At 42.2% G+C, this 27,497-nt stretch overlaps 1 protein-coding gene across 1 annotated transcript; it reads left to right on the top strand.

Moving 5' to 3' along the window:
- Positions 1 to 25,843, top strand: NOP58 (NOP58 ribonucleoprotein). Its single transcript, XM_014954652.1, has 15 exons — positions 1 to 168; positions 3,958 to 4,034; positions 5,769 to 5,821; positions 7,685 to 7,809; positions 8,817 to 8,953; positions 10,103 to 10,167; positions 11,426 to 11,560; positions 12,466 to 12,611; positions 13,563 to 13,689; positions 14,369 to 14,532; positions 15,265 to 15,399; positions 16,687 to 16,748; positions 19,314 to 19,447; positions 24,634 to 24,734; positions 25,511 to 25,843. Exons 1-15 carry the CDS (start codon positions 124 to 126, stop codon positions 25,565 to 25,567), a joined length of 1,563 nt encoding a protein of 520 aa, XP_014810138.1. The 5' UTR covers positions 1 to 123; the 3' UTR covers positions 25,568 to 25,843.
- Positions 25,844 to 27,497: the final 1,654 nt, after the last annotated feature.

Genomic DNA, 27,497 nt, shown 5'->3' with positions numbered 1-27,497 from the left:
CCGTTTCCTCTTCCGGCGCGCGCGTGTGCTTGACCGGAGAAGGCGGGGGGGAGAGTCTCGTCCGCTGGCGCACGTGGCCGTGCTCCCGCCACCGGGCCCGTCGCCGCTGGGCCTGCTGCCGCCATGTTGGTGCTGTTTGAGACCGCCGCTGGCTACGCCATCTTCAAGGTGAGGCGCGGGGGGGCGGCTGCTGTGGAGCAGGAGCGAGGGCCGGGGTGGCGGCGGGAGGAGCTCCCCGGGCGTGCGCGGGATTTACGGGCACGGGTTGGGGGGGGCGGGTGCCCCCGTGGCGGGCGGCTGCTGCTGAGGGAGTTCTGCTCGCGGGGCTCTGTGCGGTGCCGCCGGGGCTGGGCGGGAGCCGAGAGGCCGCGTGGAGAAGGAGGTGTCGGTGAGGGGGCGCGGGGAAGGGGCCGTGGATGGAGTCTGGAGGTGCCCGGGGGCAGGAAAGGGGGTTTCCTGGGTGCTGAGCATCGCCCGTGGCGCTCGTCGTCCCCCGCCTGTGGAGGCGGATGCGGCAGGAGGGCGTCCACCCGTGGCCGTGCCCCTTTAGGAGTCTCCGGGCTCGGGCACGTTGTCCTGTCTCCCTGGCTGTGCCCTGGTGGCTGATGTTCCTCCAAACCCGTGTGGGTGCGGGAGACGGGCAGCGCCTTCCCGGTGCGGGGGGTGCGGGGCCCCTCGGCCGGGGTGAGCCTGCCCGCAGGGGCAGCCTGGCTTCCCCTGCTCGGCGGCGGAGGTGCGGCGGGAGGGACAGGCCGCCCCGCGGGGCTCTGCCGGCCTCCCGGTGAGGTGGCTCGAAGGCTGCGGTTCCGTGGTGGTTTGGACAAGTCTAAACTAGAGCTGCTCCAGCGCCCTGTGCCCCTCCGGCCTCTTCTCTTTCCTTGGTGTTGATGCCTGTACGGTTCCACCAGCTTGTTCATAGAGTTTGGTCGTAACTCTTGTATTTTTTCCCTTCAGGCTTTTTTTTTTTTTGGGGGTTTAGCTTAGAACCGTAGAATTGTCTAGGTTGGAATGGACCTTTAAGATCATTAAGTGCAGCCATCAACCTAACCCTGCCAAAGCCACCACTAAACCATGTCCCTAAGCACCACATCTGCCTGTCTTTTAAATGCCTCTAGGAATGGCGACTCCACCCCTTCCCTGGGCAGCCTGTTTCAATGTTTGATAACCCTTTCAGTGAAGAAATTTTTCCTAATATCCAATCTAAACCTCTTCTGGTGTAATATGTGGCTTTTTCCTCTTGTCCTACTGGTTGTTAACCCCCACCTCTCTACAGCCTCCTTTCCTGTAGGTGTAGAGAGCAATAAGCTCTCCCCCTTGGCCTCCTTTTCTCCAGACTAAAACAACCCAGCTTTGTTGCCCATCTCTGGACGTGTTCAGCATCTCCATGTCTTGTAGCGGGGGGCCTAAAACTGGATGCATTAATTGAGGTGGGGGCTGACCAGTGCCAGAGTACATGGGAATGATCATTTCCCTAATCCTGATGGCCACGCTAGTCCTAATGCAAGCCAGGACAGTATTGGGCTTGCTGTTCATACTGCTGGCTTGTATTCAGCCGGCTGTTGACCAGCGTCCCCAGGTCCTTTTCTGCTGGGCAGCTTTCCAGCCACTCTTCCCCAAGCCTATAGCAAATTGCAGGTGCAAAGAGAAGCAAGGTGCTGTTTTCTTTTGCCCTGGCCTGCTGCAGATCTACTGCTTGGTGCTCTACAGAGCACTATGTTCACTTCATCTGCTCTGAAACCTTTCCTCTTCGTTGGGGTGCAGCTGGGCAGTTCGGGCAAGGAGGAGTTCAAGATGTAAGCCTCAGGGGGAAGACAGAAATACTAAAACCAGATGGCTTCTGTCCCTGCCTCCCCCACACACGCTCGCTTACACAGCAGCCTCCCTGGAGGTTTTGCTCTCTGGATGTTCACACTTGAGCAGGCTCAAACCTCCTGTGCAGTGAGCCAAGGCCTTTTAACCTTTCCCAGGAGCCGGGAGGGGCTGAAAACAGCCCATATTTTGATTTCTGAAAGCAGGGTAGACATCAGGCAAAGGTAAGAGGAGCGGCATAAAGGGAGAGGAAGGAAGGTGTGGAGCAGTGCCGCGGGGCCAGGCTGTGGTGTGTGCCAGAGCGGCTAGAGGGCACCCGGAGCCAAGGAGCAGCCTCCCGAGGCTGGGAAACACAGCGGGCTGCAAATGGTGTCTAACTGTCTGCTGGAACTGAGCAGAAGTAGCATTTTATTAAGATACATGTTTTGGTGTGAGCTGTGGTTTTCTGTGCTGATTCTGCTTTCGGCTGCCGAGGCCAGATGTGGTGAGCCCCTGCTGCAGTGCACATCTGCAGGTCAAGGGGCTCAATCACATACCTTTGCTTTCCTAGACAGGGTAGCTGTTAAACTGCAAACTTGTGTCATTGTTACACAATCTGTATCAAAATATTCTCTGCAGAATTTAGCTTTTTTTTTTTTTTCCCTTTTTAAAGCAGTCTCTAAAGATTGTTACTGCTGGGGTTTTGTGCGGGGGTCTTGGTTGGGTGGGTTTTTTTGCTTTCTAGTTACTTGAGGGTTGGACAGAACTTGTGCTTCTGAATTTTGGGAGACAGTCATGGTTTCCCACTTACCTTTTCAGCAGTGCCCACAGGTGTCCATTGCCAGCGTAACTGTGCTCCGCCTTAATGCCTTGGTGATCAAGAACTGCTGTTCTCTTCAAGCTGGGTAGCTCTCAGGTATTCTCTTGCAGGTGTTACTCTCATCAGAGGAGCAAACAGTCTAAATAGTAAGGGCAAACAGGGCATAACCATGTTCTAGGTCTTGGAAGACTTTTTCTAATGAGTCTTAATATCTCGTGGGATACAAAATATCCATAGGCATGTAATTTCTATATCCTAACAACCTTTATTTAGGAGCTTCTATGTCTGTATTTTTCTCTACGCACCCATGTCTGTTTATAGAGGCTGAAAATTCTGTAGGCCTCGGGATGGGAAAGATGAATTGGAGCAAAGAATCAGCAGGCTGAGGAAAGGAAGAGCTGCCCCAAGATTTTTCTGTGCTTCAGAGTCCTGTGGGAAATTAGTATGTTTATTTGCTCAGCTACTAATTGAGCTTAAAAAAGACAACCTCCTTTGACCTAGGTTTAAAAATCTGCAAGGGAGCAAAATCTCATAATCCCAAGAATTATTTCTGCACTGCACCAAGTCAGATTGTGGTTGTGTTGTATTTGTGTTGTGGGGACAAAACCACAAGATTTGAGTGAGGTGTAAAGAACGTCATGTAAAGATCTTGACCATACTGTTCCCCTGAGCACTTTTCTAGGAATTCGCAGTACACTGTGTTTTGTGAAATGTGTGTAGGCTCTAGGGGTGTAATTATTATTCTTGTGCTGTTGAAAAGCTGAGCGGGATCCCCTTTCTACAGAGATGGGATTAAGCCATTGCTGCCTCTTAGGCACAGTTGATTACCAAACTGTGGTGAAAAAGTTGTCTTTATAGAGATGTTCTCTTCCTTCTTGGGCTAGCTCAGATTAATTGAAAACAACTTGTGGGATCACTCCTTCCTGTTAGGCATCCCAGACATGTTTGTATTTTCCCAAAGTAGTGGCAGGTTTGGTTTTGGGTCACTGGGGTTGTGAATGAGTCCTGTAGAGGAGGTGGAGCCAGCCCAGTTTTGATAAACAAGGAGAGGGTTTTGCTTTGATGTGAGGGTGCAGAAGGACCCAGCTGTTATTGAGCAACTGCTTTAATTTGGTTGAAAGTAAAAATGCTGTAATATTGTGTGTATATAAGTAGGGTAAAGCTGCTGAGAGAAAATGATGAAACGGGAGATCGCCAAAATTAAGTTTGTTGAATAGAATAGTATTAACTTCCAGTGGCTGGATACACTGCTTTAGGTCTTCTCTGCTGAATGCAGGGTTGAAGGTCATTCAAAAGTGCTTTAAATATAGTTGTGGGGGTTTTCTGTGTTTGTTTTTTTTCTTCTACAGGTACTGAATGAGAAGAAGCTCCAAGAAGTTGACAGCTTATGGAAAGAATTTGAAACTCCTGAAAAAGCCAACAAAATGTAAGCAGCTTTATGTGGGGGTAGTAGCCTGGCTTTTGGAAAGACATGACTGCCTACAGTTATGTACATCTGAGGTTCAGAAGGAAGTACTGATACTTATTTTTCAGCATTCTAAACCTTAGAAGCTCTGAACAATGATAACATGAAGTTAGATACTCAGAGAAACTTAGAATGAAATATCTAAGTGAAAGAAATAACTTATTTTTTCTTGCAGAGTAATTAAGCTGCAGAAGTTATTACCATGTGCCACTGAAGCAAAAAATTGAACTATATTTTAAGGAGATCTGGATGCTTTGACGAGAACATCCAAGCTTGTAATGCTGAAGCTGGCTGAAATGACAAGGTTTTGTGCTCTCAGGAAATTATTAAAAAGAAAAGTTGAATCTAGCTGGAACTAATAGCATGGGAATCACTGTGAATTGAGAGTCAGTCTCGTTGCCCATGCCATCAGTGAGTGTTAGCACCGCTGTGTAGCTGCACAGGGATTGCAGCGTCCACTGACCAAGTTGGCCTTTCTAGCAAATTGCCCTAAAGCTGGGGACAATGGTGGATTCCTTCCAGGTCTGTCTGGAGTGTTTTTATTGGAAGATTTCTAACCAGCTTTGATTATAATGGATACTTTTGAACAAGCTATGCCTTGTGATTTGGATTTATCCTGCTTTGTAACAGTATTTAGAGGAGAGGCCAGAATATCTCACATCTGCCTGTTTGTAGTGTTGTTAATCTTATCTTGGAAACATCATCTTGGCCACTTGCTAGACAGGATGTGGCTCTTAATGGATCTCTACTCTGATCAAAGTAATTCTTGACTCTCCTGCCTTTCTGAAAAGGCATCAGTATAAGCCTAGAGCTTCTGTTGGGCTCTGCGAATGCTTAACTCAAGCATTCAGCTTTATCTGTGACCTTGCTTCCTTTGCAGATACTTGACTCACAAAGAGCAGTGGTTAATCACAACTGGATTAGTCAAATGCCTGTCCCTGACGAGGAATTTACTGGATTGAGATAGCTTCTTAACTGTAACTCTAGATATCAACACCACAGACTATGTGAGGGGGAGAGGGAAGCTGGGCCTAAGAATCTGGCATAGTGTGGTTAAACACTGCCTGTATGATTTTTGGCTTTGGTCAACAGTTAGGGCATGGAAGAATTTTCTGCTGTTTGTTTTAAGCTCAGTTCAGAACTTTTATTCAAACATCTAATTACAAGGAAGGACTTGAGGATTCATGGGCAATGAATCACTTCAATTTTAAAGTCTTTGGAGATGCATTTGGTTGAAAAGCATGTTAAATCTGAGCTGTGCAGGCTGTGCATGCCACAGAGGCAGAAGGTTCCCTTTTGAAGATGAGTGGGAAGGTGCTATCATCAGTCAATCAGCAGTGACACCTAGTTAATCAGGGTGCAGTGTTGAAATTTAAACGGATGATGTCTGTCTTTAAATATGAACTACAAAACCAAAAGGGGGCTCAAGTTTTCTGATTATGTTGGTCCTAGAAATACTAAATCAAAATTCCTCTTTTTTTTTTTTTAATAAAGTTTGTGGGACCCAGCTGAAAAGTCACATCAGACTCAAACTTAATCAGCAGGTTCTGTTTTAAGGATCCGGATATTGGACTCAGCTCACTTGCAGTCTTGGGGAGAAAAGGGGAACTATAATAGCTGATGCAGAAAAAAAAAGTACAATGGTTCTAGCATCTGATGTACGTTTGTTTACACGCTTGTATTTTTCTTCTGTAGAGTAAAGCTGAAACACTTTGAAAAATTCCAGGACACAACAGAAGCACTTGCTGGTAAGTGAGTTGACACCATTCTTAAAAAAAAAAAAAAAATTCTTGTCATGCACTAGTTCACTCATTACTCACCTTTGTCCCTGCTCAGTTTCTTTGCTTAGTTTTTAAATCACAAATTTTTCAAAGTCAATTGTGTTTGTTGCTTTATGAGGTCATCCATCCAGTCTGTAGTGCAGTAGAGATGTAATGAAGTCTAGTTTCTTTTCATACCATGCTCATTTCCCAAGCAGCTCACTAATGAGCACCGTGTGGAAGGTTTTGACTGATATATGTAGCCTGTTGTCAATGATGGATTCTTGATGAAGCTGAATATAAATGATTTGAGTCAACATTTCGTCACTACCACTGAGACAACAGGCAGATATCAGAGTACCTATATTATTACAACTGCACATGTTCTGCGGATATGTATTATGCATGTGTTTTTTCATCTTAAAAAAAATGCCTGTATTGCACTTAAAAGAAATTCAGGCATTTAAACAAAATGGAGAGCCTTGTATTCCAAAATTTTTACTAATTCAACATACAAATGCTTGATGCTATGGACTAGTTTGAACAGAAATTATAAAAGCTCTAGTAATCATTCAGAAATCATGTGAATATTACTGCTGAATATGCTCTTTGACATCACTAGGTGGATGTTCCAGGTCACATTTATGACTTAAGAATGGACCTTCATATTCTGATGTGGTAGGGGATACCTTATAAAGGAAGCTAAGGAAACAAGAATGGAGGTCGTGCAAATGAAACAACTAAGATTGAAGCTGCTGCATATTCCTCTACCTGGCATATTTTTTGGATTATGTTGCGTTTGCATTGGTTTGGATTCAGATCACATACAGTTAGGCTGATTAAAAAAACAACCCACCACCCTCACAGAAAAAGACAACAACCCACCCACCCCTCAAAAAAAAAAAAAGTCTACTACTTTGCTTCAGGTTTACTTATCTGAAATGGGAGAGATTATTCAGACTACCTATATTCAGTTTATTTTGAAGGAAAGACTGTGTGTGGCTGTTCTAAGTGGGTTAGGAGCTATTGGCCAGCTTGAAAGGTGGAAACTCTCCATTGTAGAAAGCTTAAGAGGAAAGTCAGCAGAGCGCTTAGATTTTATCCTTACATTTCATTCAGGTTCTGGAAATCAAAAATCACTGCCTTCTGCTCTATTTACTGTGATGAAAATGTTGCATCAACCACAGAAGTTCAGTGGAGCACAGAGCTGACCTGCAAAGAGAGTTATATAAGTGCCTGCTTAAAATATATTGTGTGGGATTGTAAAGCTTTTACAGATCTATTAATACTTGAGAATGAAGAATGTCTGTTTAAAATTCTTCAGTCTACATGCTATATTAAAAAAGTCCATGTCTGACTGCCCAGTCAGTGTGTTTGGCATCATTCTTTGCTGGGCTTTAGATAGTACATTATCATCATCAGAGGATGCAAATAAGCCATTACTCATTTTAGGATATCATGTTTGCTGACTAAGGGACCTGGAAAATGGTTTGTTAATTAAATGATACACAAAGTGTTCCCATGTAACCCTGCCTTTGGAAATGACATACATCTAAAGCATGTGGCACACTCTTTGTAGAAATCCTCAAACAAAATTGACAGAAATAGAACTGAAACCACATGGTGAAAGGAGAGACAACTGGGAGAAGGGCTTTTGATTTAGACCTCCAAAGGAGCAAGTATATAATTTTCTTCTGTTTCAATTTTAGCCACTGCATGGCGAAGTAGTATTGCAGCTCAGACTGCAGCTACTGTGGGCAGTTAAAATAAAAATACCAAGTCAGGAATACTATTTTTACAGGTTCTAGAAGGGGAAAGAAACTGCATCTTTGGTCTTTTTGTTTTATACAGCATCAACAGCTCTTGTAGAAGGCAAGCTCAGCAAGAACTTGAAGAAAATCCTCAAGAAGATAGTGGCAAAAGATGCCCATGAACAGTTGGCTGTAGCGGATGCCAAACTTGGAGGTGTCATAAAGGTGATAACTGATTTTGCCATTCTTCCTTTTGTCTCACACTACTGAAATCTTACAGTAATTTTTCAGAGATTTTGCAATTCTGAGCAATAGATTATGCTGCCAGTGCTGTGTTTGCAGTGTGGAAATACCTAATCCTATGAGCAAATGTGTACTGCGTGCATACTGGGAAGATGTCTTGAGTACACAAGTGAATGATATGGTAAAAGTGCACTGAGGTGTTCAGGTTTGCTTGACTTCTCTCTTACGAATTGGTTAGAAACCCTGCAGATTAAAAAATGAATTTTCCTAATAATCCCATCCAGAAAAAAGGAGGTGAGGAGATGGGAACCAAACAAGAAACCAACCAGGCAGACATGCTTATTCCTCAGCGATAGTGGGGTGGTGACTTACTGTCTTGTTGGGAGTACGCATCAGCCTAAAGCAATTGTGCACAACCTTCAGTCCTTGCCTACCAAAGGAAGGAAGAGGACAGTAGAGGTAGACTGCTTTCTTCGGTGTCTCCTAGGTGTCAAATACATGTTCCCATCTCATGTCTGATTGTTCCCTGTTCCACCAGGGAGCAATTTTGCTGCTGGCCACCTCCTCTGCTGTCTTAGGAAACTGATGTAGGCTGCAAAATGAGGAGAACTAAGTGCTAAAGTGAAAAATACCAAGGACTATGAAATAATTGTTCAGTTTTATTCTTTGAAAAAGACCCAAAGCACCCACCCTCAACCTCTGAATTTTTTCTCTATGGCCAAACAGTTTCTAGTAAACTGCAAAATCTCAATTCTTCAGTTCCAGCGTCTATGTGGCAGGTGGAGCATTATTTATAAATCTGCTCTTCAAACAGGAATTGTTATTCTGCGGGAACTGGGGCTATCACTACCTTGAGGATAAAAATGGCTGAAACTGTTGTGTGATCACAGGATTGCAGTGGGAAAACCGGGTATAATGAGATGGAAGAAGGGCTTTAGAGGAATGTCATTGTTGTGCCTGACTTTGGACCATTGATTTCCATCCTGCAGGACAAGTTGAATTTGAGTTGTATACACAGCCCGATGGTTACAGAGCTGATGAGAGGAATTCGCTCACAGATTGAAGGGCTTATTACAGGCCTCCCTTCTCGAGAGATGGCAGCCATGTGTCTGGGTCTGGCACACAGGTGGGTTCCTAGAAGAGCTCTATTTCATCCCATGTTTGTCCCATTCCTGTGTCCTTGGCCACACTGTGTTGCTTCAAGTGTCTCTGAGTATGTGATGTGGTCTCATACTCTGTAAATCAAGGCACATTTATATCTGAAATCTTGTTTTATTAATGAAAGGCTTTCTAGTTTGCACCCACCCTTTCAGGAAAGGCTTCATCTTCACCCAAAGTTGATAGCTTTCCTTTGCATGTTATGTACTTTAGGATTTGGTTTTAAATGTCTCTAGCAGTCAAATGGGTAATTTAAAACTCCATTGTCACCGAGAGACAAGGTGAAGACATCATTTGCTGATTTTTGCCAGAATAAATACCCATATAATACATGATGTAAATGTTAAAGGCAGAGCTGTCTTCCCACCTTGCTACTGCTGCCTTTTAGCGTTAGTGGAGCAATAGTTAACTATAAAGTTGTTGGCTCAGCATGTGGTCAAACAGTTGTTCTGACATGAGCTTGTTCTGTCCATGAGCCATTGGCAAGTTAGCTACAGCAAAGCAGTTCTCTAATTACTTAAACATAGATGCGTATCTGCTTAGAAAATGGGCACTAATATTGAAAAAGGACTTTGAAGATGCAGGTCCTTGTTGATATCAAGTGTCTTTTAATGTAGCATACTGAGAAATCTTAAACATGCATTAAAGCCAGATGGTAATGGGCTTTCTCAGACAGTGAGTATCTGTTCCAGGAAGTTTCTTCTGTTGCTTTACATTAGAGTTGCTGATATTTGCTACTGAGTAGGTACAGTTTTGTGGATTACCTCCAGCTGCTGCAGAACTGAAGTGCTGTTGACAAATACTTTTTGTGGGGAACCATGCAGAAAGAAACCAACAACCAACTTCCTGCCACAGCACTCGTGTTCAGTCTGCTGCAAGATAGCCTTAACTTTCCCTTTCACGCGGGTTGCGGGGTATGTGCATGTTGGAGCTGTTGTGAAACTTGTGTCAGTGTGGCTTCTGGCCACAGCTGAGAGCACTCAGTGGCATGAAACTGAGCTGGTATGAATGAATGAATGCATGGACAGCTATATTCATGTAAAATAGGAGCAGGTGAGGAGCTGCTCTGCAGTGGGATGTCAGGATGCTGATAAAAACTGTATTTCTGTCTCCTCAGCCTTTCCCGATACAAGTTGAAATTCAGCCCAGACAAAGTAGATACCATGATTATCCAGGCAATTTGTAAGTATATTTAGAGCTTAAATTATTAATGGATACAGCTTAGGATAGCTGACTTCTTTATGTTGGTTACTCAAAAGTATCACTGTCAATTTCCTCTTAGCACGTTTCAGTAAATTGGGCATTGGTGTTCAGCTAGGCATAAAGTGTGTTTTCTTAATTGGGTTTTCCACAAGCAGGAATGTTTTTAGGGTGATAAAAGTAAACTGATGTCCACTCTTTCTTAACGTAGAGATCATCTGAAATACAGGCAGTGTTAATTCTGAGGATTTCACTTCCCAACATGCATCCCTTTGGAGCAGTGTTGTGAGAATGGGCAGGACGGAATTTTCTGACCACTTTGGTGGTATCTTACGCAGAGGGCAATGTAGAAGGAGACTCTTATGTCAGGCTTGTGAAACCCATTGCAGTGTGTAATGCTGCATTCCATCTCCTTGCTTTCTTAATGGTAAACACACTGAAATTGTAAATGCAGCTGGGGAAGCCCATTCCTTGTTTTTCCTTGAAGACATCCACATCATCATCGGCATGCTTGCTGTGAAGCAGTGGTGAAGAATCCTGTTTGGAATATTAATTCCCAGACTGTTGTCAATGATGAAACATAGTTAAGCTGAAATTAATGATTTAAATCAGTTCCTTCGTCACTACCACTGAGACAACAGATGGGAATGTTGGTATTGCACTAATGGGAAATATTTAGCCTCAGGGCTCTGTAGCAATATATGCTGTGGGTGTTATACTCTTCTGTTGTAAATTTGGTTATTGGTCATATCTGGTAAATAGTGAGCCCGATGAATCTGTGTTAGGTATATTTATATTAAATGGCAACTAAAGGTTTAAATGCAATCTTCTAAATCAAATAATTGAATACAAGATCAGCTTCTCACCATTAAAATGTTTTTCCTTAGAGTTGGAATGGCTGAGTTTTACATCAGTCTTGTGTGTAGCACTTTGGCTGAATGCAAGGAAGAATAGCTGGCTGCTGCTCCCCTTCCGGGGAATATGCTTTACAGCTGTTAAAGGAGCCTGTCCAAGGCAGTCCCAGTGATGAAACTTTCAGGCCACACTCGTGGGTGTTTCTATAATTTTGTGCCTGGGATTACGCAGTTTTCTGAAAAGTGAAAACTTCTAATGCAGCTTATGTTTCATTCCAGTCTTTATGGGATAAAATACTTCAGTTTATCTCCCTTTACACTATTTAAATTTGTTGATTTGAGAGTTTTCCATTTTTAGAAAAAAAGTCCATTCTTCTTTCTCTTAGCACTTCTTGATGACTTGGACAAAGAACTGAATAACTACATCATGCGCTGTAGGGAATGGTATGGTTGGCACTTCCCTGAACTGGGCAAAATCATCACAGATAACCTAACATATTGTAAATGTGTACGGAAAGTTGGTGAGTAATAAGGAAGCATGAGCCTGGAGAATGTTGCGTGTTAGTATGCAGTGCGTTAATGTCACTGATTTGTAAACCAGCCACTCATGACCCTGTATACAATCCTACCTTCAGCAGCAGAGTGAGTGGGGCCAGGAGAAAAGTAGTGTGTGCTCGCATCTGTATGTTGATGCAATTCACCATTTTGAAGCTTAAGAGAAAGCTAATACTATATAATCAGTCAGTTCTTCATGGACCACCAGCATATCTTCTTAGAATCACAATTAGTCAGCAGACCAATTGGGAAGTTAGCTGCCAAAAACTGACGTAAAGAGAATTGCTGCCTGTTTGTGGGTGTTCTTGGAGAGTACAACTGCTACAGTTATTTGTAAGAGCAGAAAGAATGACTGCTATAATATTTTGGACGCTTCCCTCACCTCTTAGGCATGTGCTTTGTATTGATGTTTTGTTTTGTTTGTTTGTGGTTTTTGGTTTTCTTTTAAATAATGAATTTTGCAGTCCATAGAGACTTGTGGTTTTAAGGGAGCTTTTTTCCCAATTGTAGGAAGAATCACATAGGTTTGGTTAGTGGTAAATGACTACTCGCTTCCTGGAATTCTTCCTTTGTAATCTTGTGCCTGAAAATTTTGCAGCAAGCAGCTACTGAAAAGGTGAAGTATGCAGTGTTACAGAATAAGGGCTTTTTTTCTAGTTTCAAAGTTAATATTTTCAACAGTTCTCAGCTAGTATAAATGTAAAGTCAGAACATTGGCATATATTTGGGGAGTTTGGAATAGGGTGACAGCAGACTTGACTCACTGTTGTTATTTTGGCCTTTTATCACCGTCTGTTTCTGTACTTCTTTTTTCTTTTTAACTAGTTCATCTCGCCCCCAGCACAAACATGCTTTCATCTGTCCCCCACAGGAGACAGAACCAATTTTGCCTCCTCTGATGTTTCTGACATCCTACCAGAGGAGATCGAAGAGGATGTGAAGGCTGCCGCTGAGATTTCCATGGGAACAGAAGTATCAGAAGAAGACATAAACAACATAATCCATCTCTGTGATCAGGTATGTATGCGTGGATGAGTAGCAATAGGAACACCACTTCAGTTAGCCATTTCAGAGCCTCTTCTACCAAGGAGAGCTTTCCTCAGGGCGTTGCTAACACGCTTGTGATGGCAGTGATGATTCCTATATTGTTGCTCTCCTGATGTACAGACGTGAGGGTGCACAGTCACTACCTCATCTGAGCCATCCCAGACTGTTGATATCTGCACAGTCTTCCGAAAGTGGCAGTTTTACTTTTGGGTGGAATTTTGACATCATTGTGCTTTTAAGTCATTGAGATAATGGTACAGTACAGCCTCTTTTTAATCTGTCAGTTTTGAAGCTAGGTGATAAACCCTGGGTTAAAAGCAGAGCACCAAGGCCCCAGAGGAGTTAGAAGCCCCATCCTGCTTTCATCTGGATTGTGTGTGAACTCCCTCTGACTTTAGTGGTGCCAGTTGGATCCCTTTGTGACTTTACCAGGGAGTGGCAGGGTTAGGAGTTCCTGTTCTTAGTCTAGACCGGGCTGCTTTTTTATGGGCATTCTAATTGTGTGTATTTGTATGGAACAAGTAAAGAGCATTTATCCCATTTCAAGAGAATGGTGGCAAAGATTTATGTGAAAACTGAATGTTCCAGGGTTTTGTCCTAAAGAAAATGTCCTTATTAAGTATTTTTGTTCCACTTGGCTGTCTTTGGCATGTTGTCAGCTCCTTTATCAGGAGCTTTGCTGAGAAAATAAGTTGCATAAGGGAACAAGCAATGCAGATCCAGTATACTTCATGGATGGAGCTCTGCTCTGGGAATATGCCCTATATAAAGCTTTCTATAACTCTGGCTCAGGGCTGTCTGTGCATTTTGTTAGTCTCCTTTATTGAAATTCTCAGCAGTTCAGCATTTCGATATATTTAGCTCTTAGTATTTGTTGGTCAGCTAATACTGATTCCTCTAACACAACTCTGTCTGTGCCAGGTGATTGAAATCTCTGAGTATCGGACACAGCTGTACGACTACCTGAAAAACAGAATGATGGCCATTGCTCCTAATCTCACTGTCATGGTGGGCGAACTGGTGGGAGCGAGGCTCATTGCTCATGCAGGTGGGTTACACTGATCAGTGTAGATAAAGCTTAGGTGACCTCATCAGAGGTTTTCTCTGAGGAGCTGGTCAGCTAAAAGCATTATGCAAGGCCCTGATGAACAATATCATGGTAAAGGGGAGGGAAGGGAGCTCTTGAAGAATCTGAGAATACCAGCATGAGCTTAGTAGTAGTCTGTGATGATGCAGTTCTCAGTTGGCCTGAATTCTTTTTGGAATATGAGGGCAACTTAAGTCACTACCTCTTCTGAGACACTTACTGAGCCTCCTGCTGATAGTCCAGACACTTCTGAGGTAAAATGTTGACAAACTGGCATTAGGCTTTTATAGTCAGACTGGCTGAAGGTAGCAGCCTTATTTCAGTTATCTGTGCTGCAGTTCTCCGATGACACATTCTTGCTGCCAGAATGTCTTGCTTGTCAGGAGTAGGCATTACTCCAGTGGAACATGTTTTATTGAGTCAGCCTTCTTTCCTGTTGCTGAAATCAGACTAAGACACAGTTAGTTGAAGTATGAAAGACTGAAATGGCTTATCTGTCCTTCGGAAAATGAACATGAAGCAGCTCTCATAGAAATAGATGGCTCTGAGCTTCCTGCTTTTGAATAGTGTAGGAATCTACCCTCCTGCTTCTCTAGCTGCTCCTCTGACAAATTACTGTTGTGGTGTCTCCTCCTCCTAGGTTCCCTCTTGAATCTGGCAAAACATCCAGCTTCAACAGTTCAGTTGCTGGGTGCTGAGAAGGCACTTTTCAGAGCCCTGAAGACTAAACGGGACACACCTAAATTTGGCCTTATCTATCACGCTTCCCTAGTGGGACAAACCAATACCAAAAACAAAGGAAAGGTGAGTTGCACAGTTGTTTACCAGCTTGGCTTCTTCCAGAGCATGAATGTCTATTGATGAGATGTCTGGAGCTTTGCAGTGAGGCTCTTTCCATGGCTTGCTTTACTGTATTGCTTTGTGGTTATGTGGAAAATGCCACTCTCCTACAAATCTTTGGATGTCATTCATTCCTGTTTGAAAAAGTGAGTGGGATTGTCCATTCGACACATCTGAGTAATAACAGATGCATTCCTGCTGGCTTTCTCATGGGTATGTTACTACTTTCTTCTTCGCGATAGTAAACTAAGCTGTTAGAGGCTAACTTAGTGTAACTTGAAAATAACTCTTGTTGTTGTGCTAAACGTAGTAGCTTTTGTGACTTGCTTCTAAAGAGCTTAAGCTTTTGCAATGCAGGTGGATGAATGTGTGTTAAGTTGTGGAGAAAGCTATCCAGTCAGAAATGACACCTCAAAGTAACCTGATGTAAAGGTTGGGGTAAAGTGGGATATGTACAACAAACTTGCTGTCTCAGATGTTTCCCTCTATCAAGAAAATAAGATGTTGCATTAACAGTGTTTCAGTGTTAGAAGAATGATGTACTAATTGGGTTTTTGCACTAAATACTGCTAGTAAATGGTTACTTTTTTATTTTGTCTGTGGATATGGTTTCCAGATCAGAGTGAATCATGGTCTTAAGTTAAGTCTTAGCATTTAATACTCTTAATATTAATATTCTATTTAAATAATTTCCAGATTTCTCGAATGCTGGCAGCTAAGACTGCCTTGACTATTCGTTACGATGCCCTCGGAGAGGATACCACTGCTGAAATGGGAGCTGAGAACAGACTAAAAGTAGAGACGAGACTGAGGCTTTTGGAAGAGAGAGGGGTAAGTCTAGCAGAGGGCTGCATGAAGCTGACAATGTTGTTTATGGTGTGACTTTCTGATGCTCTGCTTTTCTTCTCAGTTGTGTGATCTAGTGTCACTCTTTTTCTGTATTTTCTAACAACCTTGGCTGGAGTAGTAGGATTTGTAAGCTGGCTACATCCATTTGTTTGTATGTCAGTTTTTCCTGTTTATGTGCCTGTTTTCATTTACACTATACTGAAAAATCTTGATTCTGAACAAGATAAAATAGTACCTTTACATTCTACTACATCTGTGTTAATTGCAAAGATGTGCTTAGTACTTCTTAGATTCTTTCTCTTCACCTTAGAAGAGAGCGCATTTGGGTTTTCTCCCCCCTTCATATTTTCCATTATGGTTCCCCAAAATCTGAACTCTGGTGATGCTTAGTATTAAGGAGCTTTCTCTGTAGCTAAAGCAAGATGTTCTTCTGCAAATTGCTGCGTTTCTCTCCCATCACCTAATGCATATCCTGCCTCCCTATACCTGCTATTCCATCTGTTGCCATCGGCACAGCATGCTGGGAGAACGGAAGGTTCACTTTCCTCTTTAGGTGGCATGCCTGCTGCATGTGATCTTGTAAATGGAGACTAGGTTCAGTCTTCCAAGCTAGGAGATCTGATACTAATGCTGTAGTACTGGCATCACTAGAACAAAAAAAAAAAAAAATCCAGAAAAACCTGCTTGCTCCTCCTTGAGCATTTCATGGGAGGTGATCATTCCCATGGAAATGAAAGCAAGGAGACATGTTAATACCAAAACACAAACTGATCACCTGACAGGTATAAATTCAGTACAAAATCCACTTTTTGGACTGTATAGTGGTTTTAAGGTTGGCTTTATGCCAGGCACAGGGTGATACCTGCCCTGACATGCAGTTATCCTTGCAAAAAAAAGAAAGTGTGCACAAATTTGAGCTGGTCTTGGGAATGTAGAAGAAAGATGTTTTATGTCATGTCACTGTGGTATGTTTGATCCAGTACTAGAAGTTCTTTAATTTAATTGGGTTCTTGAAGAGCAATATTTAAAAGGTATATGCCTTTCTCAACTTGTGTCACCTCCCTGTCACTATTCTGCTCCCAAGTGTAAGACTCATCACGTACACAAGAGCCTGAGCAATAATACAGAATCAATGAATGGTTAGAGTTGGAAGGGATCTTAAAGATCATCGAGTTCCAACCCATTTTTTGTTTCTTTCAAGAGTTGTAGAACTTGTGAATTGTTTTCATTATGAGTAATTTGTTTTTCACTCCTAAATTTTTCTTGTAGATGAGAAGAATAAGCGGCACTGGAAAAGCCTTGGCCAGGACAGACAAGTATCAAAACAAGAGGTGAATAGTGTTTCCTTTCAGATTGGCTGAGTATAAAAAAACTCTTCATATTTTTATTTCTGAGAAGACTTCTGGTTGTGGGCTGAGTTGACTTAAGATCAAGAAAACATTATCTTAAACACTGTTGACAAGTCCCATTGCTAATGGGAATTTCCATTTTCCCACAATTTACTGTTGTGGCAAAGCCACTGAACTGGAGAAACAGTTCTGATTTTCTAATAGTAAATTACTGACATCATCAGACAACAAGTATATCTAGATGCTATCATCATCAGCCCAAAAAGCTGAGTAGTTTGGGGAGTTAATATGTAGCATCTTTACTTAATGCATGTCTGAATAAATTAAATTTGAGAAAATCAGAGTTTGAATTAATTTCTTTTACATGGAAGATGTCCTAGAGACTTACTTGTCTTATCTTTAGAAAAGAAAAAGCACTTGTTTTAAGCCAAAGCCTCATCTCCTTGTTTAGATCTTGTATGTAGTAAGTAATACATATCTTAAATAATAGAGGGTCTGTACTCTGGACACTCTGTTCGAGCAGTTTATGGTGCCTGAAGTGACACTGTAAATTGCAACTGGGACAGCTGAACATCTAAAGATTGGAACAGGTTATTATTAGTCTGAGCTGTGACATCTGGGTTTTTCGCTTAATTTGTTTGCAGGCTCCTTGCTTAGCTTGGCCTGCTTATTTTGCCAAACTTTTCGTGTAGAGAGGGCAACCGTTCAGCAAAACCAGGGCTGGGGAACTAGTTTTGTGAGGGGAAAAAATAGCACTATTGCACCCATCTGCAGTCCCCAAACATATTTCTCAAGCCTAGCTGTAACTTCTTTTTTTCCCATATGCTAGGCATTTCAAAGCGTAGTGATGGCTGTGATTTCTGGAGCAGCTTTTGAAAAGACAGTATTAGTAAATGAAGCATCGGGGCATATAAGGAGGCAGTAGCTTAGGGAGGAGGGTGTTGGGGAGACAACATACATGCTGGGATTTGACCTCTTGAAATAAGGAGTCATGAATTCCTGCCAGGACATGTTTCTACTGTTAGACATGCTCTGTAAATGTGTCTAGGCTTGGGGGAGAGACTGCAGATAATTCCTGGCTGTTTGGTTTAGTCTGGCTGCCTAAAAGGGAAACTGACTCAGTCCCTGTCAAGCTGTTCTTGTAGTACAAAAATTGCAGTACTGCAGCTTTATGGATATCGTTTGAAGGGCTAAACTACTGTTGTAAGGAGATTGGCAAGAATCTCTTAGTCTTGTATGGAACTATGGATCCTGTATGAAATATCTACATCAAAGTAATGTTTCAGAAGTTAAATGTGAGGTAGTTTTTTAGAGGTGAGATTCCAGTGAAGCATTTCAATATGCTTTCCAAAAAAGATGTGAGAGTGTATTACCTATCTTTGGTATGTTTATTTGCAGATTTATTATTGTTTAATTTTTTTTATTATTTATTAGTAGTATTTTGACAATGACAAGGAAGCCAGTGAGCTCTTGCCTGGGTTTAACTGAAGCAGAGTCCACTGTTTGCAGAAGCCTGCGTAATCAATTTCTGTAAAGCAACATACAGTGTTCAGACCCATAAGAATAGTTTCTGATACTTAAGAGGATGAATTGATCGTACTGTCTGCTAGCATCACCACGTGCTTCCCTGTCTGGTCACTACTCTCAGTTGTTTCTGTAATCTGTGCAAGGTAGCTACTTCAGATTCCTACTATAGAGAAGTTTGGATGCTCAGTATTTGTCTGGGGGGGAGAATAGTTTAGCTTTACTGTTTTAAAATTCCTTTCTCCTTCAGTAGGAGTTGTGTTGTGAATGAGTAAGAAAAAAGTTGCTTCATTACGATTAGATGATTCAGCTGCCCCTGAAAAGGTCCAACTAAAGAGCACTGGGTTTCAGTGTGGCTGCTCTTCTGTAGCCTGTAGAGGAGCTTGGGACTGAACAAAGCAGCACGCAGTGTTCAAGAGGAGGCAGTTCCAGACACAGATTAGGTATTTGCATGTCCCATAAAGTCAGAGATACAAGTGATACAGAGATAAATGTTACCCTGCCTTGTGAGTTGTGTCCTGTGAAGGTAATGGTGGAGAGGCAGCGCAGTAAAAGCAAAAGTAAAGCTAATTTTGATCCTCTGTGTGTGTATATATATATTACCCTTAGGGTATGCTTATATGGACCAAATTGTCAGGAGCTATGTACTTGTGACCATCCACAGCTATGATAGGAAGGCTTTCAGTGGCAGAGAGATCAATCTAGTGGGTAATTTAAGTGCTCTATAGAGCCTTGAACCGATGTAAACCAGAATTAAACTCTTTCTTAACTGGTACCTTCTCTTCAGATCCAACAGTTGTACTTCATGGGGTATCTCCTGTAGCCATGGTTACTGATGAACCATTCATGTATTAGACAAAGGGCTTCTCTACCTACCTGTAGATGCTTTGTGAGTTGAGCAAGATTGATTTGCGAGTGTTCTCAGGAGGTTGTGTTGGAAATTTTCTGTTCAACTGCAAGATCTTACCCAGGGGCTCTCTTATTCTTTTCGTTACTCAAACTGACTTGTTTTCTTCATTACAGTGAAATAAAAATATTTGACCCATCTGGTGACTCTACGCTTCCTGCTGTTTCAAAGAAACGCAAAATTCAACAGGTGGAAGAACCAGACACAGAGGTTGCTGTGAAAGCAAAGAAGTTCAAAGCAGAGATGAAAGGTTAGTTGCTGCATCTGTGCTGCTGGCATGTTGCTGTGTGCAGTGGGGCTTAACATTTAAAGCCAGCCACAATACCTGGTTATTCTCATTGGGTATGACAGTGTAATTAAAAAAATTAATAGTTTGTGGACTGGCACCAGACTGCAGTCATTCTACTTTAAATATCTGCTTTTAAACAGTTGTAAGCGCAGAAGAACATTTTAAAACAAAACTCTGCTCATACTCTTCTTGCAGAATTTCTTGATCAGCAGATTGGTATTTAGTGGGTCTCAGTATCTTCAAGACAACAAAGCTTTTCTCTATAAAACCAGAACTTGCTCAGTTTTCTTCAAAGAATACTGTTCTGTATGGAAATGTTCTCTGGCATGTTTCAACATATAAGCATTGAAGGTCAGAATTTGAGGTGAAATGACACTTGGAACTTTCAGTCTGAATTTACATAATACATAAAAAATTGTCATTCTCTGCAGAGCTAAAACTGAACTATGGCCACAATTCATTCCTTTTCTCATGAATTACTGTGTGAAGAAAGATTTTGGACTGTGAGTTCAAAATAATCTGGTTTTATATCATGATTCAGTTTAAGAAGCATTCTCTCTCTTCTCTCCAGTGTGCACTTTGGCACCCCTAAATGGCTAGTAGTTGCTATAACAGTGGAGTACTCATTGTGTAACTTGGGAGGGGAAAAAAAGGAAGAGGAAGATGACTCTAAGTCACTTCTGAGACCCTGAGCCAGATCTGGGCACGAGCTACTCCCAAGTTATGTCAACCAGCTGCGCTTGCAGCAGGTGAGGGCTGTCAGAGCTTTCCCTTTCTGCCCTTCTCTGTGCGTCTGTGTTCTCAAATATCAGGGTATAGTCACACTGGTTCTGTACCTCTCCATGCTTGGCTGATGCTGAGGTGTGATGTTTCCACGTGCTACTTGGTTCATGGTGTCTGTGTACATGGATCGAGCAACTTGTAGGAACTTAAACTTAGCTGAAAATTAAAGTTGCACCAGAGGGAGAATCCTTTGTGCTATAAAGCTGAGATCTGTGCCCCAGCTTGTTCTCTTATGCTTATCATAATGAGACAAGGACACATGAGTACTCTGGAGGCTTGAACTTTGCCCGTTCACTTTTTTGAGAATGTGGGTGTTCTCACAGCTACTGCTTTTGATAATCTTTTGAACTAACTTCCCTTACTGTAGTCTCTGAATTGTTCCCTTGGGCTTCGCTTGCATTATCAAAGCAAGTGTTGACATCTCACAGACATGAGCTGCTCACAGGTGAAATATTACATTAATTTCCAGCCTGGTCTCTTACAGAATGAAGAGGCTATTTATGTTCATAAAGATATTATTCAATCGTTCATGCTTTTATTCACAAATCCTGCTTGCGTTTGCTTCCTTTGCTTTATTGAACATTGATACTTCCTGATCTAGGGGTTGGGTGCAGCTTAGCAAGTATCCTTGAGCTATCAAGAATTATTTGAGCAGTAGACAGTGTTGAGAGTACTTGTGGACTACGAAAATCTGTGCTGATTGTTTTGACCTGAAGTACGGGATTCAGATGTGTTGCTTTTCTGCCTGAAAGAGTAGGGCATCCTTCAGATGTGTGGTTCATAGCTCCTGTTTTTTCCCAGTTCTTCATGTCAACTGGGTCATTTTATTTGGCTACTTGAGTATTAGAACTAGTTGTAGCTATTGCTTCAGGCTATGGAAGAAGTGTTTTCTGAGAGCTAATTTATCTCATACCACCCGTATGCAGAATGGTTTGGGTTGGAAGGGACCTTAAAAGATCATCTTGTTCCAACCCCCCTGCCATGGGCCTGGATGCCACCCACTAGACCAGGTTGCTCAAAGCCCCATCCAGCCTGGCCTTGAAAATCCCTTCAGCCTGTCCTCTTTAAATATCACTGCTCCATGTTTGCAAATTCTTGTATTTGACCACGCAGTCAAGTACATGGATTTCCCTGACACAGGCTAGACAGACCATGACCTTGCTCTTTTCCAGTAGAGTTGGTATGACTACACAGTGTGCTAGAGGAGTGGTGGTTCAAGAAGTTTGAGTAGCTCAGTAAGTTCCATAATACATAGGAGGAGGTCCCATCATTAAGATTTATGTTGCATGTCCACTTGAACATGTATGAGCCTTTAATTTCTGCTGTTCTTAGTTCTATTCCTTTTGATGAAGTGCTCTATTAAGCTTTTCCCTGGTCAGAAATTACACATCCAGAGACAATATTGTGAAAGAAGTCTCTTCCCCCTCCTTCCCCATGCTATTTGTACAGCTGCATGATAAACGGGAGTGGTGGAAAAAGCAGTCCAGAAAAAAAAGGAATTCTTCAGGAAAAAGGAGTTCTTCAGCCAGATCAATTTTGGTCCAGTTTGTATTACAAGAGGAAGATAAGCGATGGGAATAAAACTGGGAAGCTGCTGCTTAAAAGTGATGTGTCAAACTACTGCTTTAGCATTTGTTGTAAAGGGGGACAGTATTTTGAATTGTGCTAGCCTGAAATGTAAATGTTACTGCAAAACGAGGTGCTTGGTGTCTTCTCTCTCCCCGGTGGGGTGTGGGTATGGCAGTACTTGGACAGGAACTGCAGGGGGGTTGGGAGTGAGGTATGACTTCAAACCACTTTCACCTTTTGCACCTAAAAAGAAACCAAGCGGAAGGACACTGCCTGAAACAAATTATAATCCATTTAAGGAGCTGTCTGTTAAAACATGTTTTAATGGTGGGGGAAGGGAAATAGGACAGGTATTTTTGTGACTGCAGTCTCTGAAATTGAATGTGGCTAGACAGAATGCATACCACCAACAGAGCTAGCCAGTGCTCCCAGTGAAGCACTTGGCTTGCACTTGAACATCAGGATGTAGTAGCAGCTAGTCACTTGGAAAGGTCTCTCTCGAAAAGAGAAATGCCACCTTAAATCGATGGAGTGAACCCTGCAAGACACAAAGCCCTTAAATGACAGCAATATCATGGCATGGTGTCTTTATTGATAGGCAGTGTGATTGATTCTGTACATGCAGAGAATCACGTGAGGAGGGAGGGTACATCAGGCTTAGCAAAAACTGGTGGGCAGTGGGTGAGTGGAACTGTTGCTGGTGATCTCCAGCACTGCACGGGGCCATCGGCCAAACTGCTCTTCCAGGTGCTGCTTCCTGTGCCTTGGTGCCTGATAGTAAGAGCTGTTGGCTTTCTTGTCAGCTGCTGTGCATCACAGAGAAACCCCACTGGGCTTGAGTGACTTAGAAGCGTAGCACCCAGAGAGGAAAGACCAGCACCCCTGGAGCCTTTATCCTCATTCTGCCTAGGTACGAATATGTGAAGCCTTGTGATGAGCTTTGCTAGAAAGCAGCAACTGAAATCTTCAGGAAGGCATCTACTGTTAGCTCTGAGAAGTGACAGTGCCTGGGAGTGCACAGTGTATCATCTGTGGTTGTAAATTGTGACAGGTTCCACTGCCTGCTGTGTCAGACTTGATGACATGTAGGGTAATAACAAGGAGTTGTTTTTCCAAGGTTACCACCCAACATTTTGCTTGAAAATGCATCGCTTATCAATCCAGCTGAGTGAAAATGTGTCGCGTAGCAAAATGTTAGGCGTGTGCTCCTGTTGTGCTGTGTGGCTTTAATGTACTTCATGCTTATTTTTCAGCTCCTTCTTATTTCCCTATGTCATACATAGGGAGGTGAGAAGACTTATTTTTACACGTGTCTTGAATGCCTTATGCTTGCACGCTGTTCACTATGAATGATGTGTATGACAGAATCCACTTACGATTATATTTACCAGTTCCTTTATCTGGAATCCTTTGCTGTATTGCTTCTGGCATTTTTTAATGTCAGAAAACTGCATGTGTTAGCTGGCTGTATTTTCCTTTAGACATGTCTAGAAATCTCTTACCCTGAAGCCAATTTTTTTTGTCTGAGGCAAAGATTGAAGTGCATTTTCTACTTTCATAATCCTTCTGCTGCCTTGAGGAACTAAACCTGTGACAAAGTACAGTCAAGATGTTAGCAGGTGGTGTGTTTGGGGGTTTTTATAATCACAACTGGGTTTGTTTCTCTTCTTCTTGTAAGTGGTAAGTGAATGTGCTTCAAAATGAAATTGATTCATTTTTTGGGGGACTACAGTGAGAAAATTACTACTTGAGTCACACCTCCAGTACAGCAAATTTTACAAACCACAACCACCACTGGTTTCAGCATCTCAGTTTTGTAGCTACTGAAAGACAATGGTTGCTACGTCATGAGCTTGCTGATGAGTACTACATACTGAGAAAACTTGGTATCCAGCACTCAGTTGTGCAGATTTAAGTTGGGTACTCTCCAGGAACAGCCTGGCTACTGCACAGGCTGTCAGCTTAGTAATTATTTCTGTTTGGTCTCTTTACCTAGAGATTCCTAAGACTGTGGTATGTTTTCTAGAAAATGAGTGGTAAATCATAGTCCCTTTACCACTGTGATTAGATAGGCCAGCTGTTGACGAATAGTTCTGAAAAATAAATGTAAGAGGGCATTAGTAAATGTTCCCCTGGGTTAACATTTCTCTCAGCTTATGTAAATAATTGAATTACTGTCTTCCAGGACAGGAATGAGTTTCTGCTTTTGCATTAAATGCTTTGTTAGCTCAGCATTAAGAGATCTTTGTGTTTGCCAGTCTAAATGGTTAAGAAAACTGGTCTGCTTCTTAGCAAATTCCCAATGTCAAGATAGGGAAATCAGTTGTGAACAAATTACTGCTGGCTGAACACGTTTCTAATGTGGATTTTAGAATCCTTCCACTGCTCTTGTGATGCTGGTGGAAATATTTGCCAAACCCTGGACAGTCTGTTTTCAGAGAGAGTACTTGAAGATAATTTGGCAGACAAATGAAAATACATAAGCTTGTTTAAAACTTTGGGAGCAGCGTATAGGACTGATGTTTGCACCAGGTGTGTGTAGTGCTGTCTGAACACTGTCACTTGTGTCTTAGGTAGTTGTATATTTAGATTATAGCAGGGAGCAGTCATGCAGATAAGGGCAAAGTGAAGAGAAAATAGGTGTAGAGAGATGTAAAGAAGTAGTGGTGTGGTATTTAGCATTTTGCATTTGTACTGTCATCATTGCATCTTCTCGCATCTCATAGAAAGCTTTTCCTTTTGCCTTTTACACTTCTGACAACCTGCCTTTCATTCTGCTTCCTTCTGGGATACAGAAGAGACAACTGTAGAAGATGATGAACCTGTCAAAAAGAAGAAAAAGAAAAAGGATAAGGAAAAACAAGCTGAAGAAGAGGAGGTGGGCCCCGTGGTTGAGGTGAGGCAGAATTGCACAGCTACTGATCCTTTATGGGAATGGATTATCTATAAAACATATGGAGGGAGGGGGAAAACATATATTCTTATCTGTATAACCCATAGTATGCAAGGACAGTTTTGCAATAGTAACTTTAATTCATTATATTCATGACTGTAATATCCAAGAAGATTTGCATTACAAAATAAGGTCTGGGAAATGTGACTAATGCCTCCATCTACCAGGAGAGGTTCCCCTCCTCTCCTCTACCCAGCCCCAGCTTTAGTCTTCTCTCTTTCTACATGCTTTCTAGTGGAGAGGGTGTCCCTTAGTGCTCATCCACAGGCATCTGTCTAGTGTTTAAGACCTGTAGGGAGCAGAGGCTGTACCTCCTGAACTGATGAAGCATCATTTGATGCCTCCAAGCAACAGTAGACTGGACGAGACCAAACCCAACTCATTGCTCCATTTTGAAATCCTGTTCTTTACATGGGATTTCATTTTCTCTCCTCTACTTAGGGCAGCTGTGCTGCCTGAAGCAGTCTGACCGCAGTGCTGAGCTGTGAGCAGTGTGGCAGACAGCACAGCTTCTCTTGTCTGCTGGCCCCACCGTGCTGTAAACATCGAGTGCGTTAGCGGAAGGGAGGACATTAGAGGAAGGGAACATCTCTTGGGTTGTGCTTTGCCGAGTGTGGCAGCTGCTGTGATGCTTTGAGTGTGAGCTTGGTTGCCTAGATACATGTGTTGCTTTGCTTCTCCGTTATGGTTTGTTCATAGCAACATTTGTTTGTTTGCAGAATACAGAGAAAAAGAAGAAGAAAAAGAAGAAAATGAAAGAGGAGGATGAAGACTGAGGAGCAGGGGGAAACGTTGCCCTTGAACAGCTGCTTCAGAGTGGCATTTCTTGACATAATTTCCTTAGCCTCTCGCTGAAAACTAACTTCCCTGTGTTGCCAGAGGGCAAGGAGATGGATTTGATAACGCTCTTCTGCCCCTGGAACAGGATACCCTGGTGTCTGCTACTTAGGAGGATTGCTGTATTTTTGCAGTTTCTTTTGTTGAAAAGCTTGCAATAGATCCTCTTTTCATATGCAGTCTCCACTGATAAGGAATAAAAACATTTTTATGGAGATTTTGTGCCTTTGTCTTTTAACTTGTTTGCTGGTTTTCTGACCATTATCAGGACTATTCCTAAGATTTATTGTTTTAAATGAATGATTAGCAAAAAAGTTTTCTAAATGTGTAAATGTTCTGTTGCAGTTTATTCTCTAAGGAATTCAAAGGTTATAATATTCTGAAGTTCTCCATAAAATTGTTACAAATATCTCTGTGTAATATCAAAGACACGTTGAACAGCTAAGGTGCATTATTGAGTCTGTGCTGTAGTTCCCTGAGAAAGCCTGCTTTTTTTTTTTTAATGATCTTTCAAACATTACTTCTTCAGTTATCTGATAACAAAGCTGAAAAGATTAGCGTTTTTTTATTAGTAGCAGAAATCAGCCATTTGCCAATTCTGCTGTTCTCTGTAGGTGATACAGATGCACTGAGGTAGCATCATATGATCAAGACCCTAAAGCTCTTGAAGCTTTATGGTAGAAAAGGAAACAATTTTTATTTGCCTGCTTGTCACTCAGTTCATAATTACTATGAAAAAGTATTTTTTTTCTACGTGCAGTGGTAGATTATTGCCGAAGCAAAATAGCAGTGCCTTTAGCTGGATAACATTTGGTAACTGCAGCCAGTTCAGCTGGTGCTTTTCTGTGGAATACAGCTTATTGACCAGATCCTAGTACTGAACTGCCTGTGGCTTACTTATCTGTTAGTGTAAGTGGATATGCTGAATCCCTAACAAAATTGGTGATGTGTTTATTAATGCAGTTCTACCGGCATCAAGAACACAAACTGCATTTTTTTTCCTCAGTGAGTTCAACTACTATAATTGAGGCTGGTGAAGGAGAATCCTGAAACAGGGTATTGAGACTCTGCTACCATGTTGCAACTGTCTCTTGTCCTAGGTGTTAGGTGTGGATCCTTCTGTTGGGCTGTCTGCAGTCACTGCTGGTTTACTATGCAGAGCTCCGGATTGTCTGGGAATACTGAGACCTTTCCAGTTCATCTGCTTTTGGCTAGACAAGTAAGATGAATTTAAGCTGAAACGTTTGAGTGGGCAGCGAGGGTATTAAAAGTTATTCACAATGAGATGGAAGGCTGGGCTATTAGTGCCTTGAGTTTTTTTTATTGTAAATGCATTTTCAAACAAATCCTTACAGACATGAGAGTTTGGTTTCCTCTGAACTATTAATGTAGTTGCTTCCTCAAAAGTATCAGATAAATTATGTATGTGCTGCTCAGAAACTGTCCTATATAATTTACCCTTATCAGAAAATTTGTATGAACATCAGTTGCTTGTTAAGTCTAATCAGTGGGATCGAAATGGAGAGAAGTTATTTTCACAAGGCCACTTTTCCCTCCCTTTTGCTTATTCCTTTGCTAACAAGGGAACGAGATTGATCTCTCTTCTTACATAGCACATCTTAGTGGTATGTGATGGCAAGCCGATGTCCAGTGCAGGCCAGCCTCCGTCGTGCAAGACAGCTGTTGAAGTTAAGTTGTGAAGCAGCATGTCTTTGCCTTTCCTCCTGCTCTGGTGTTGGGAGTGTTGATTTCAATATCAAATTAACTAGAGCTTCTACTTCCAAAATTTCTGAAATGCTCTAGGTTTTTCGGTTTTGCTGAATGAAACTCCTTTGAAGGAAAAAAAAAAAAAAAGCTCTGAGATCTCCA

This window comes from Calidris pugnax, unplaced genomic scaffold (genome assembly GCF_001431845.1).
Source record: "Calidris pugnax isolate Ruff unplaced genomic scaffold, ASM143184v1 scaffold103, whole genome shotgun sequence".
NCBI classification, from domain to species: domain Eukaryota; kingdom Metazoa; phylum Chordata; class Aves; order Charadriiformes; family Scolopacidae; genus Calidris; species Calidris pugnax.
This window is presented reverse-complemented; position numbering and strand designations above follow the sequence as displayed.

Bases quoted from the DNA above. Each gene is read 5' to 3' on its own strand.
- NOP58 (XM_014954652.1), top strand. From the start codon at position 124: ATGTTGGTGCTGTTTGAGACCGCCGCTGGCTACGCCATCTTCAAG. The intron at 10,168-11,425 runs GTAAGTATATTT...TCTTTCTCTTAG, and splicing joins CATGATTATCCAGGCAATTT to CACTTCTTGATGACTTGGAC. The intron at 16,749-19,313 runs GTGAATAGTGTT...TCTTCATTACAG, and splicing joins GACAAGTATCAAAACAAGAG to TGAAATAAAAATATTTGACC.